This window comes from Nyctibius grandis, chromosome 3, assembly GCF_013368605.1.
Source record: "Nyctibius grandis isolate bNycGra1 chromosome 3, bNycGra1.pri, whole genome shotgun sequence".
NCBI classification, from domain to species: domain Eukaryota; kingdom Metazoa; phylum Chordata; class Aves; order Nyctibiiformes; family Nyctibiidae; genus Nyctibius; species Nyctibius grandis.
The window spans coordinates 105,795,509-105,810,310 of NC_090660.1; the positions used below are offsets into that span (position 1 = coordinate 105,795,509).

A 14,802-nucleotide genomic window follows, 5' to 3' on the forward strand; every position below is an offset into this window, starting at 1 on the left:
TCACAGTAAAAAAGTGTTTCCTGATGTTCAGAGGAAACCTCCTGTGTTTCAGTCTGTGCCCATTGCCTCTGGTCCCGTCACTGGGCACCACTGAAAAGAGCCTGGCTCTGTTGTCTTTCCACTCTCCCTGCTTTAAGGTAGTTGTACACATTGATAAGATCCACCTTCTTTTCTCCATGTTGAACCGTCCCAGCTCTCTCAGTCATTCTTCATTGCAGAGATACTCCAGTCCCTTACTCTACCTTAGTGTCCCTTTGTTGGACTCTCTACAGTAAGTCCATGTCTCTCCTGTCCTGAGGAGTCCAGCACTTGATGGAGCACTCCAGGTGTGGCCTTACTAGTGCTGAGTAGAGGGGAAGGATCACCTCCCTTGACCTGCTGGTGATACTCCTAATGCAGCCCGTAGCCTTTTTTGTCACAAGGACACATTGCTGGCAAATGGCAAATTCTATTACTCTGCAGTTTTTTCTATTTAACAAAGACCATATTCTCTCAAGATGTAGCAGAATAGGTGAGGAAAATAATTTAGATAACCAGGAAGTGTTAAGGTAATTTAAAATATTGCGGAGGTATTCAATGGACTCATTTTGGAGTGTATATTCATTCCTAAATAACTAAGCAAGTTTTATTTCTATCAAATCATTACCATTGACCCTTTTGGGTTGCTTGCAGACATTATAAAAACATTCTGATTAATGAACAAATCTCTATTGGTAGATAATAACTTCAAATATATATTTTGACAGTCTTCCAAAATCCTTGGAGAAGCATGAAAAAAATTTATTTTTCCTGACAAACAAGATTGCAGAATCATTAGGAGGCAGTGGATACAGTGTGGAAAGATTGTCAGTTCCGTATGTACCCCAGGTAACAGGTAAGTGGTGATTAGTGGCAAAACTGCTAAGGGCCACTTATTAAGAATGCTTGCTTAATGTGTTGTGTGCCAATGAAATGTAGTGTGACTACTTGGCAACAAAACTTAATCATAGTATAATTTTGTTTTCTCAATATGTTTTTTTTCTCATTAGCTACTGTATTATTGCTAAGAAGTTTCAACTTTGTGTCCTTTTAAGATTTTCTTTTTTTCCTTAAATTCAGGAGGTGGGGCAAAAAGTTCTTGAACCCACTTTGACTCTTTTTAGTGAAGTCTTTGCTTTTGAAAGAATACCTAAGAAGATAGTAGTGGTCATTACTGTTTTTCTGTATTAGCTTGAGTTAGCAGGTGAGGAAGGATTATACAAGTCAGCATACTTTATCCTTTTTATGTAAGCACTGGATGGAAGGTATTCAATCCTTTTGCCATATGGCCTTGTGCTGACTTATTTGCCTTAGTCAAATTCTCAGTGAGCAGATGTTAATTTAATCAAGAATGTTGTGTTTTCCTCCATTAGATACCTATGTTAGCTTAGTGCCAGGTAACATAATGACAATAAAGAATACCTGAGGAAGATTTGTGAGAGTTTGTGCTACCCAGGATGCATGAATAATCTAAGAATGACTAGCTAGTATGTGACATTGTGTGTTTTCGGCTTTTAATATATTTTCAACAGCCCATTGAGCAACTTACTAAAAAAAATTGTTTGAAGAATTTCTTTTATTAACCATGTGTGGGTTTTGGCTGTACATAACTGGTTGCTATTGTAACAGCACAGTAATGGGACATCCCAGTCTGAAGCATGACCTTTTGTGAAACAGAAGTAACTAGCAGGAAAAATGTGATTTCTGTTTTGTAGCTCACGCATAGAAAGAAATATAGTACATATGAACAGTGAATGCTAGATCTGTCACACTTGCAGTGCGATTCAGACACATTGCTGCCTGCTCTTGAATAAGCTTTTTTGGATAGCTGCTATGGGAGGGAATGAATTCTCCAGACCAGCAGATGTAGTTTTGTCCCAGGTGCTAGCAGGCAAACTACTGATATGTTCTGACGCAGCTGCAATGTCTTTGTTTTCTGTGGCCGGTTCTCTTCTTAAGAGGCAAATGTTGCTATACTTTACAGATTATTTCTTCTGACATCCAAAAAAAACAGTTAACATATTTTATATGGGCAGAAGAGGTAGGAAGCAAGTACGGAAAGGTTACATTTTCAAATTTTTACTTTAAGTGAATGAGAATGGAATGAGAAAGATAGCCTGGTTTGAAATTTATGTTAAGCCTCTTCTAGAAATTGAGATGTATTTGTACCCACATGACCTTGCTAGGGTTTTCTTGGATACTTTCATAAAAATGTATTCCTACACAGGAAGATGTGTAAGTTCTGACAGGAAGATTAAGTGAGTTTAGCTGAAAGTATGTGATGAGATGAGGTGTTCAGGTGATGAGAAACAGCCATATTTAATGCTAAATCCTAGCGTATGTGAGTCAGATGGTTTGGATTTTTTGTAATCTTTTTGTAAAGAGCAGTAACCAAAACTGGTTCCATGTCTGTTGTCATATCTAATTAGGATCGTTAATTTCTGATCCTGTGGGATATTGAGCTTTCAAGGTTTTCATTTAACTAAATCAGGACCAAAGTGAATATTTTGGAATTCTGAAACTTTTCATTTTTTTACTTCAATGAAATGTTTCATTTCTACTATTATGATACTAGAATGTAGTGTTTCAAAATGTATCATTAATTTTAGTAAAAGTTAGATCCATTTTTTTTATATTCTTGTGAAAGTTATGGTTGAACCCAAAAAGCCAGTAAAGATTTTATCCTAATTATTTCTAGTATTTCTGAATATCAATGATATAATGCTTAACAATGACTTACAGACATAAAATCATCATCCTGTCATTGTTTCAGGTTTTGGTACTTCTTATCAGTTTGAAAGACATTCATATTTGCAACTTTGTGTACCTTGTTCTCTTCCTTATTTGGGGGAGGGGGGAAGCTGATAATTAAAATGTACATTTAATCATTTTTTGTATATACATATATAATTTTTTTAAATTTAGCTCTATTTTCATCAAGCAAAAAATCTCGTAAATGCAGACACAAGTCAAAAGGTAAAATGAGTTGTAGGTCAGCCTGCTCTCCTGCTATCTGTGGTGTGTCTGTATAGGATGTGTATAGTCAAAAAAAACCCCACGCTTTTAGAAGGCCTGTAGACCTTTAGGGCAGAAATTGTGTTGTACTTAGTGTACTTAGTGTTCCCTACTGCTTTTTTTTTTTTGTTTATCTCCTTGATATACCTGTAGCAATGTTAGCTGCTGCAAGGTTGTGCTTTGTGTTTACTCTTGATTTGGAACTCTACAATATGGTAGCTTCCTATTTGCTTTTCCTGAGCAGGTAATAGGGCTATAGATACCATTTTTGTGGTAGAACTTATTACCTCTTTGAGTGACATTACAAGAACTTGGTAGCAAGTTGAAAGAAGCTCTCAGCTGTTCACAGAACGATGATTCACTTACTGGCTGTTCACGATAAAGGTCCATTAGTGGGACATGTATACGTGCATATGTTCTGTGTGCGTCCCACCAGTAGCTGGGCTTAGACACTGTCTACCCACCAGCTCCCTCCTGGTTCCCAGTCTCCCCAGTCACTGGCACCTGAGCATGTGAGTCCCTGCAGCCCACAGCCCCAGTCCAGCTGCTGATGCAGATCCCCATTGTGCGCAGTAATGCACACGCGTCTGCACACCTGGGTCCCAGTCAACCCTCCAGGCTCCATGCCCTTTCTGACAGTTGGCCTGGGCCTCCTGGTCCTTCCAGGTGCATTCCCCTCAGAGACACTGACACACGGAACGGACACACACGGACACCCCCAGATCCCAGGCTGCTTGATCTACTCGCCTGCTGGTCCAGCTTGATATTCCGTCATTACCAGGCACTGGTGCTGTGTGCCCGTGCTCGCTCCAGACACACAGGCCCTCTGACCCGTGGTCTGACTCTGGTTGCTGTGCTCAGACCCCCATAAACACACCTGCACAAATAATAGAGTCCGTCACCCAGGAAAAGAGAAATGGAATTTAATCAGAAGATGGGTCAGGCTGCACTGATGAGGCTCAGGGTCTGGCCAGATGCATGTACTGATCAGCAACTGGTTTACATGGGACTGATGCCTTTATCCCCTTATCTGTCTATTTTCCTTGCTTGCTCCTCCCCAAACCATCTCAATCCTCCTTTTCCCCACCCTTGCTTCCTCCCCTAAACATCCCATACTGAGCCTTGTGCAATCCCAAGATACTGTTCCCCTGCATCCCACAATGTGTCCCATACCCCAGGCACTGACCCCGCCTCGGTCAGTGAGGTGACCCAAAGAGCTGCTCCATTGCCCCATGGGATGGGTGCCACTCCCGGACCGTGGGGCCAAGACTCGTGGGACAGCCCTGGCAGGGGCTGGGGCAATGGGTATTGGGGCTCCACTGCTGCCCTTGTGCCTCTGGGCTCCTTCATGTGTGTGGAGACGAGCTTTATATCATATTATAGAAAAAAATGTAATTTTCACTATTTTTTACCCACTTCATGTGTTGAAATTAGAGAAGAATGGGCATTTTTATTAGGCAAGTATAGTGAGGCACCCATTATAAAAATGAATTCTATCCAAAGTAGTCCCAAAAATGTATCTTCTGGTGTTTGCACATCAATTATAGATAGAGCAGCAAGATGGCAGCAAAGATGTAGTTTTGTCTTGTGTTTACTCTTGAGGGCTAAGGTGCTTTCTTCGGACTCTGTATGTATTGCGTCGTGTACTAGTGAGCCGTCAGGGATTAAAAATTAAGTAAATCCTTCAAAATGCCACTTCAAATGCTCAGGTACTCTGAGAACCTGGCAAAGATAGCTAGAATTCAGGTGGTTTTCACAAATCTTGTTCTTTCGCTGCCTCTTGATCTTAAAATGGCATTTCATTTGTATGACTGCTGAAAGTTATTTCTCGATTTTTAAAAGCTGAGTATGTTCAGCTCTGCTGAAATGAATTCTCTTTGTTCATGCTCAATATTTGCACTGCAAAAATGCTTTTCTAGAAGTGGTTTAAACAAAGGTTGCGGAAGAACCAGCATAAATTTCTTTGTGGTGGGGCAGTTTTACAGTTGTTTTCCTTATCCTTATCTTAGTATCAAGCACTGGTAGGTGCTTCTAACTGTGTGCAGTGGAAGTCATCAAATAATAATGGCCAGGTCCAAATGGCTTGGTCTCAGCTAAAATCTAAAATGTGACATTGCAATTCGTGGTTTTATAAATGAGATGCATGGAAGTCAGGCCACTCAACTCTCCATTTCTCAGAGGATCCTGATGACACATCTGTAAATGTATTTTTACTGTTGTTTTTTAATCTTATGTTAATACATTAAATATCAAAATTGAGAAAAGATTATTGGTGTATTGTCTCAAGGAATGCAGTCACAAAAGGAAAATCCATCAACTGATGGATCGTTTAATCATATCTGCTTAAGCATTAATGAAATTGTGCTCCTTTTAGTATCAGCACAGTCTTATTCTGACAATTCTTTAGGCCAGGTGGACTGGCTAAAATGTTTGTAGGAAGTTAGAAATGGAGAGATTTTTTTTTTCACCAAGTAGATTTTTAGACTCACTGAATATAATACTTGTAGCAACAAGAATAAAGTAGTATTGTTGTTCATCTCCATTCAGAAATCTATTTCTTCTGTCAATGACTCATCTTCCAAGAAGCCCTTTTCTGTTTCAGAATACCTTCAAATTAAGACCTTAGTATTTCAGTTTCGTAACCAGAAAAATAAGTTCAGGCTTCTGTAAATTACTCTGCAGCAATGTATTATCACGAGCTCTATTATTTATTATGCATTTGAATAAGATCTCATCTCATTTTTTTAAATTCTGGGCTTGTAAGGTAAAGTTGGCAAGACCTGGGATGAGAGGGGGAAGGGACAATAAAAAGGTTATTTTCCTTCATATTTAACAATTTAGAGCAGTGACTGATCATTTTTCACAACAATCCAAATGATAAAATAGATGATCTTGAGTTAAATAGGCATATAGAAACAAATCTGCATCTGATGTGTGGAAATGTGATTGATCATGTTTCAACTGTTATACAAAAAAGTGAGATAAGTTGTTTTTCTTCTAGATGAGGACAGACTCTCCAGGAGGAAGAGCATTGTGGACACAGTATCTATTCAGGTGGATATTCTGCCTGGCAACAACACAGAGGATAAGGTATGAAAATCACAGGATATTTTAAAGCAGCATCTTTGGAGGGGGGAGGTGGGAATGCAAATGAAGTTTTCCCAGAAAGTCTAAGCTCCAATTGTTCTAGCAATGTTAAATGCTTTGGGGTTTTGATTTTTTTAATTCCTGTATTTGTAGAAATGTGTTGTCAAAGACACTGATATTGATCTTGCTGTATGAAAGTGTAAAGTATTTTGTCACTCTAGTTTTTACAGATAGTACTGCAGAATATGGGGTAGCAATACATACATACGCCGAACAAGTAATATTTTATGAGTAAATATTCTAAAAAATTTTCTTTGCATTTTGAGGGATCAAATAAAATTCCTGCATCTGTATCCCTGCGTCATTTGAAGTATCCGAGAGTCTTGTTCATCAACATGAGGCTGACAGGTACAAGGCTAGTGGGAGACCTGCTGTCTTTGAGAGGGGCAGGTAAAGACTAGGCAGGCTACTTACACCATGGTGTCACGGTATTATTTTTCCCTTCCAGAAGAGTTTAGCACACAGTGCTTTAAAGAAACGGGAAGGATAAGGTAGCAACAAAAAGTTCATATGTAGGGTACAGGAGCTGGTGCTAATTATCCCTTAGGAAGACTGCATTATAATTAAAATTATCCCACATCTTTTGACACTTCATTTGAAGTAGTTCTTAAAATAAATTTCCATTTCTACTGAATCTTTTTGAAGGTTCTGCTGATTTTTATTAAGCAGATATCTGCTAGCTGCAGTGGAGATTAGCTGTTGAAATTGAGGTGTTTGTACCTGCAAATGAATCCTACCGTTAGCATCTTAAAGCACAAACCAGCTAGGGGCACGAAACAGAATGTGTGGACAGAGTCAAGCTATATGTTAGTTAAAAATGCAATATTAAGCTATTGCAAAAGAGCGAGCCTTGTTTTAGAACTTACTGACAGAAGTGATTTATGTTTTGCATAATTATTATTATTCCTTTCTGCTTTGTGCTGATGATACCTCAGATGATATTCTGTGTTCACTTCTTGCTATCGTGCTTTGACAAGGATACAGATAAACTAGATAAAAGTTTAGGAGAAAGAAGTGTTTGAAAAATAAGCCAGATTATCACAATCTTCAGCTTTCTGAAGAAAGTAAATGCTCCTAATAGGAGCGGGGGTGTTTGCTATTAGTATCCTTTTTTAATCTAATGTACTATGTGTGATTATATGTGATTGAACATCTCTTTTGAAAGTAGAATTAAATGAGAGCAGCTTCCATTTCAGATTTCAAATTATTATGCTGATGTTATGTTAAGCATTGATATACAGACATTTTTTGAACAGGATATAGCAGTTGTAGATAAATCAAAATCTGTGTATGGGTTCTCAGTTTAATGTGGTACAGTGTCTTGGATAATGAATTACTGTTTGCCTCTCTTAAAAACAAGAGTTTTACTAATCAGAAACACGTGAAACACACAGTATTCCTCCTTTAGTTGCTTTACAGTGTTTGTTTACAATGCAAAGGGAAAACTAATATTTTCCAATCTGATGACTGCAAATTGGTCTTGATACCTAAATAATGAACATCTGAAAAACTTTCATGGAATCATTGAATCATAGAATTATTTAGGTTGGAAAAGGCCCTGAAGATCATTGAGTCCAATCATTAACCGAACACTACCGAGTCCACCACTAAACCGTGTCCCTAAACGCCACATCTACACATCTTAAATACCTCTAGGGATGGTGACTCAACCACTTACCTGGGCAGCTTGTTCCTTTAGTAATGGTGTTCTGTAATTTTTGCTAATTCTTGTTCCCTCATAATGCATGTTTTTGGCCACCTGTAGCATAATGTAACTCAAGAGGAAGAAAAAAAGAAAAAAAAGTCCACAAGGATGTGAAATCTGGTTCTCTTGTTATGTAGATTAGTAAATATAACACAATCCATAACTGTCAGCAGAATTAAACTGAAAAAAAAAAAAGGAGCATAAGGCTTTATGACTGAGAGGATAAACTAATTAATGGAAGTTTTAGGATTAATGATGTATGGTATCGTTTCTACACTGTCTGAGGTAGAAGACTGTTTATCCATAAAATATCTATTATTGTATGCAATATGAATGCAATTCCTTTGTCAACACAATCAAAGTTGTTTGTTGTGGCAAGTCTGTTAGTGAGTCCTGTTTAGGAAGATGGTTTATTCCATCGTTATCTCCATTTACAAGATGAAAGCACTTGTAAAAGCAGCTAGTGCTTCTGTGGTATTAATAAGTAAATATAATGCTGGCTAATATCAGCAACTACTACAGATGTTAATTAGAAATCTGAAAGGCCGCCATAAACAAGTAATATTTACCAAATATGAATCACATAAAAGGTGATTATTTCAAAACCTGAATACTTTTTATCTCTAGCCGTATCCACAAATATTTGACATAAAGGGTGTTCTGCTGTTTATTTATTAACCTTTTTTTATATTCAGAGGTAGGGAATACAATGCTAATGGAGTAAAATCTGTTAAAAAGTATTATTTACAGCTCCATCTCCTGAAATAACACTGATGTAAAAAGGAAACAGCTACTACTTCTGGCTTTTCCATTTACAGTAGGTCAAGTCAATGAATTAAAAAGTTGAAAGAATTCACAGTCTTCTGAATTGGTGAAGTAACTTTGCTACCTTACAGATCTTTTATCTTAAATAATATTATACCATTCTAAACAGTTATTTTTTTATAAGGAAAAATAAAAGTGCTGCCTGTTTACATGTAGTTAGTTTTGAAGGATTAAAATAAGGCAGTCCAAGCCAAGAAACCATGTTATATTCAGGTGAACACTGTTGTGACATCTAAGCATCCTCCCCTAATATTATCACAGTGGTTTCACTGTATATACTTACTGCTATAGAAACTATAGATATATAAAGAACTGAAACACAAAGATCCATGAGCTGGAGCTGTTCAGAGAAATGTTCATGAGTCTTTGGTAATTTTGCAGCCCATAGCAATTCCCAATGAAGTACATCTGCAGCAGCAAATGGATATTCATATTGCTAAATGAGCACATTTTCTCAGTGTATCAGACATAGCGTGTTATGAAGAGCCCTTTAACTCCAATGTTTATGACATAAGCACCAAATTATTTGGAGCCCATACTGGTATGAAGTTAGCCTAAAGCAATAACCATCTCTTATTTTAGTATCACATTGCTGGTAACTCAACCAGTCTCAGGAAGCAGTTGCTATTATTCGCAACAGCTGCCTAAGAACCAATACAGCAGCTTAACAGTAAAGCAACACCACAGCAGGTTCCTGACCCAAAGGAGCGTTCTGCCAAAATTCAAGTCTTTTTCTAAACTGTTGTTGCCATAGAGCATCCTGACTAGAATCTGGAACATTTTCCTTGATCTCATTTGATAAAAATTTCCTCACTAATTTCAGTGACTGGAAAATGTGAATTAGTGACCTGTTGACTGTCATAGAAACTTCAGATAAAGCTATTAGTAATTTGTAAGGCAGTAAAGCTCTGTGGCCATTCTGTCCTTCTGTATTTATCACAGTCCTTATTTTTTAGAAGCTTATATGTTATATGTGAGGTTTAAAGGGTTTCGTTTCTTTGTACTTAGGTTGATAATACTGAAGAAATCACCTTTGAAGCTTTGAAGAAAGCAATTGGTAAGATTTATTACAATTGTGTTTATGCAGCATAGTCCTAGATTACTGTGGGATTGCTAGAGAAAAAGGTGTCGCCAGAATAACATAAATAAAATAGTACATTCTTTTCTTTTCATCTAGTAAATTTATTTAAAACGTCAGTTGTTTATTTCTAAATTTCTGAAATGATATCTTGATAATTTTAGTGAATTCATTTTCTCAAGCTAATGTGACTGAATGAAAAGCATCTGGAAATGCCTGTCATCTATTAAATTTGCCCTTATAGGCCAAGCTATAAATAACATGAGATTTTCAAGTTCCATTGAGTGATTATTTATAAAGCAACTTAAGTATTTTTTACCTATTAAGATTTTCAGGTCTTCAGTGCATTCAGAAAATAGATCGTGAGGTACATGTGGACTTCCAAAAACACTGCATTTTTTAGTGTATTGTTACACATGTATTTGATTTGTATCAAAGAATATTTTTCTGACAAGTGACCCACCTACCAGAACTCAGAATTATCCAGTTTCCTTATTGCATATCGCTATTAAGTAATTACTAATTAATGCTGTCCAGTCCACCAAAATCCTGTCAAAAGCAAGTATTAGACATGGATGTTTTAAACAATAGACACTGATATTTTCAATAATAATTCGGTCTTGACAGTTTTCCAAACCTGCCTGTTCACTGAGGTGCTTAAGTTCATTAGATGCTGCAAAGTTCCAGTTGTTTGTAGGTTCACTCAGCCTATGGAGGTAGAACTCACTTTTCCCAAATTATAATAGAAGATCCTGCCCACCTGTCTGCGTGATACTGGGAGGGAGGATACTCCCTCCTTTTCTCTTGAAGCTGAACTCGTGTGCAGTGAGTGAGAAATGCAGTCCTGAGTCCAGATCATAAAGCAAAAGGAAGCCTGGATGTACTTGTAATTAAAAGCACATAATAAGAAAGGGGCAAAACTGGGGTCCTCAGACCAACTCCCTGGAAGTATATCTGCATTTTGCTTTAGAAGCAATGAGAGATGACAGCTCGCTTGAGTATTGTTGCATCACTTCAAATACAGTGTTTGTTTGCTTCTGCAGTGCACATTTGAAGGTTTATATCACTTATACTTTATAGGCAAAGTTTATATTTGTCTTGTTTTGTTTTGGTTTGTTTTTTTTTAAGATAACAATGGACTTGAAGAACAGGAAAAAGAAAAAAGGCGTCTTGTGATTGAAAAGTTCCAAAAAGCGCCATTTGAAGAAATCGCAGCACAATGTGAAACCAAAGTGAGTTTCTGAAAAATGCTTTACAGCATTGAAGATACTAGTATAAGCATTAATGGGAAAATGCTGACTAAATGTGATTTATGTTATCATGTCACTGCTGCTGTTACTTCTAAAGAAGTTCAGTTCTTTAGCTATTGTCGCTACTATTATTAACGTTGAGAAATTCCAGTTACTTAAAGTGTGCTTGTGATTGTTCCTAGACCATTTGAAAAGGAGTGGAGATCTTATACACTCTTCATCTTAATGTTTTCCATACTATCTTTGAAATCTAGATTCACAATTCGTTACTATTTCATTCTGGGATAACTGGAGCAGTATTTACCCCATTATATATTTTGAATAACTAAATGTATTTCAGGTTTGGTAAACTCCTATCTGCAACAGCAAAATTTGCTATATAATTCCTTGCACTCCCAAGACAGGCTCACTCAATCTCACATACCTTTTCAGGGCTCAGAATCCTTGCAGCAGTGAGAAAATAAATTGAGATAGGAGATGCTGCCTAGATTTGCCATATGGTGATGTGAAACACTCTCACTGAGTATGGCCTGGTACATTCAGTTTAGCTTGGTTCAATATATAGTAGTTAATAATTCAATTTTAATTTTTTTTTTCCTAGGCAAACTTGCTTCATGATAGACTTGCACAGATACTGGAACTCACCATTCGGTAAGGCTTTATGCAAGAAGAATATGATGAATGAAACATGAGTTATAAAGCAGTTGTGACTACTTTCAGGTGCTCATGTCATAGTCTTCACATGTAATAGGCAAAAAATAATTGACTTAACTGAATATTGTGGTTTAACCCCAGTAAGCATTTAAGCTCCACACAGCCTCTTGCTTACTCTCCCTCAGTGGGATGCGGAAGGGAATTGGAACGGTAAAAGTGAGAAAACACATGAGTTAAGATAAAGACAGTTTATTAGGTGAAGCAAAAGCTACAGGTGCAAGCAAAGCAAAATACAAAATTCATTCACAGCTTCCCGTTGGCAGGCAGGTGTTTAGCCACTTCCAGGAAAGCAGGGCTCCATCACACATAATGGTTACTTGGGAAGACAAACGCTGTGACTCCAAACATTGCCCCCCTTCCTCCTTTTTCCCTAAAGCTATTATTGCTGGGCATGACACCATATGGTGTGGGATATCCCTTTGGTCAGTTGGAGTCAGCTGTTCCAGCTGTGTCCTCTCCCAGCTTCTTGCCCACCCCCAGCCTACACGCTGGCAGGGTGTTGTGAGAACCAGAAAAGGCCGTGACTCTGTGTTAGCACTGCTCAGCAATAACAAAAACTGTTTTGGTCACAAATCCAAAACACAGCAGCATACAAGCTACTGTAAAGAAAATTAACTCTATCCCAGCCAAAACCAGTACACTGAAAAAGAGTAGTCTTCATCTAAACCAGTCAGTTTGATTTTCTTGTTATGATTTTGAATCTTTTAGATAGTGGAGAATATCCACAAGCCATGTCATAATATATTCCTATTCTTATATTATTTCTGTGTATATCAGTAGTATTGCAAAATGCTGTTGTTTTCCCATTGCTGTATCTGTTTGAGAAAATAATTAGCTATCGAACAGTCAAAATAATACATGACATTATTATAGAGTTGTGCACATCTGTTGTGCAGTATCAATTGTATTTGTTAGTAATAAAATCGATTTTCATAGTTCTGTAATGTTAGTGAAGTTCATGATTTAGACCAAAGTACAAAAACAACCCAAGGCATGATAATTTCATTGGAATTTCAGGGATAGGATAAAATACTGATGGTTATGGGGGGGTGTAGTTTACTCTTGTTTCTCAGCTATTAATGTATAAAGTTATAAAAAGAAAGCAATCCATATAATTATAAATTATATATATTGATTGTTCTTCTCACACAGTCCTCCACCTAGCCCGTCAGGAACGATGACCATTACTGCTGGACATGCTCATTACCAATCTGTTCCAGTCTATGAGATGAAGTTTCCAGATCTTTGTGTGTATTAAGTGTCTTCTGAAGTCTGCTGGACATTATTTAGAGTAGAGTACAATAGAAAGAACAAGATGAGTTTTCAAATTTTATTGTTTCATCTAAACTAACTCTAAAATAATGATGGACATGAGCCAAATACAGATTACTCTAGCCAAACTCATGAGACTGTCCTGAGTTGTTTTCTTCTGTAATATATTTGAACTTAGGTTTTTCATATATCATGTTTCTTCATTTTGATATTTGAGTACATGTAAAAGTCAGATTTAAAACTTGTCTTGCCGTATAGATGAGTATTTCAGTTACACTAGGAATTTGTATTTCTGTAAATTCCTTTAATTTGAGGCATTGTAACTGAAGAACCTGTTAAAGCTTTTTTTTTTGTTGTTTGGTTGGTGGTTGTTGCTGGTTTTTTGTCCTCTTCACCTCAATTATATATCTAAATAGAATGCTTTTGCCTTGCTTCATCTTAATAAATGTAACCAGTGGAGCGCTACCTTAGCTCCCTTTTGTTCATGCTGTTACAGCTAGCCAACTTGTTTATTTTGGAATACATGGAAAAAAACAATACCTTACATGTGTTCAAGTACAGTAAATGAATTAATGGACATTTGTTAAGTATTTTTTAATACATCACATAACATGCTTTTTAGATATATACGCCCAGTATATGTCCTGTGCTTCTTGCTAAAAGTTAACTGCTTTGCATAAGAGAGGAGAAATCTCTTGAAGCACTGAACTGTGCAATATTTTTCACATCTTAAGGTGTATGGTTTACTTTTGAAAATGCAGTAGTATTTTACTGTCCGCTTTAGTATAAATACACGAGAGATATATTTAGTATAGCAGAAAATAAAGTGAGGGCATTTTAAATGATAAATACAGAAATTACAAATATATTCTATGAGGTATTTCTCTGTAGTTTATTACAGCTTTTTAATTATATTTTAGAAGTTGAAAGAGAACTGGATGAAACCATTTAAAGACCAAGAATTTATTATGTGTTTTCAAGCAAAAGCATTTTTAGAGATACATCTCTGTGTTCGTTTGTTTCATTTCTCAAACCTTTCTAGAAATAAGGAAAATGTGGTAACTATCATAGGTTTATGTATCTGAGTATACTATTCAGATGTAAGTAAAGTAAAACTGATACAGTAAATCACTGAGCTTTTGATGATAATTGTCAATGCTGTCTTTATGACTCACTAAATTCTGGAGGCAAAAAGAAAAAACAGCTTTTGTTGATGCCATGAATAGTAAGTTTGAAGTCCCTTATCTGTCTGAACCTGACTGAAGCAGCACAAACATGCATGAATGTTCTCAAATATCTGTAATAAATGTAAGACATGTAAGTTAGCCAGCAGCGTAGATAGTGATTGGGCCGTGAACAAAGTGATCTAACTTCAGTGAGCCCTGCTTTGAGCAGGAGCTTGGTTTAGATGATCTTCAGAAGTCCCAACCGAAATCAATCTATGATTGCGTAATTCTAAGATCTGAATGGTTATCAGGCCAGCTAATTTGCTGACTGTTTTGAGCATTTACAAACCCACTGTAAAATGGATTTAAAGTTTTTTGAACTGTAGTACAGTATTCCACTGGACTACTTTGAAAAGCCTGATGTGACATAACATGAAAGAAATATCAGCTACTTAAACCTATGAGATAACATGCTGAGACTTGCGGAAAGCATTCACAAAACTCAAAAGGTAATTGAGACCTTTTTTTCAGTTTAACAGTGCAATCACAGCTGTTAGTGGATGACGAAACAGCCCCTTATCTACAGCATTCCGTTGTGATTTTTACTGCTGC

General features: G+C 36.9%; 1 protein-coding gene across 8 annotated transcripts in view; it reads left to right on the plus strand.

Moving 5' to 3' along the window:
- The window catches only part of EFR3A (EFR3 homolog A), a 79,933-nt gene extending 65,131 nt beyond the window's left edge, over positions 1–14,802 (plus strand). For 7 of the 8 annotated variants that reach the window (XM_068396558.1, XM_068396560.1, XM_068396562.1 and 4 more), the window contains 6 exons: positions 747–874; positions 6,035–6,123; positions 9,719–9,767; positions 10,917–11,020; positions 11,640–11,689; positions 12,905–14,797. In XM_068396558.1, the coding sequence (XP_068252659.1) occupies positions 747–874; positions 6,035–6,123; positions 9,719–9,767; positions 10,917–11,020; positions 11,640–11,689; positions 12,905–13,010 (526 nt within the window). In that variant the 3' untranslated portion in view covers positions 13,011–14,797. Of the gene's footprint in view, positions 1–746; positions 875–6,034; positions 6,124–9,718; positions 9,768–10,916; positions 11,021–11,639; positions 11,690–12,904 lie in introns of all 8 variants that reach the window. The other variant, XM_068396561.1, reaches the window with a different exon arrangement.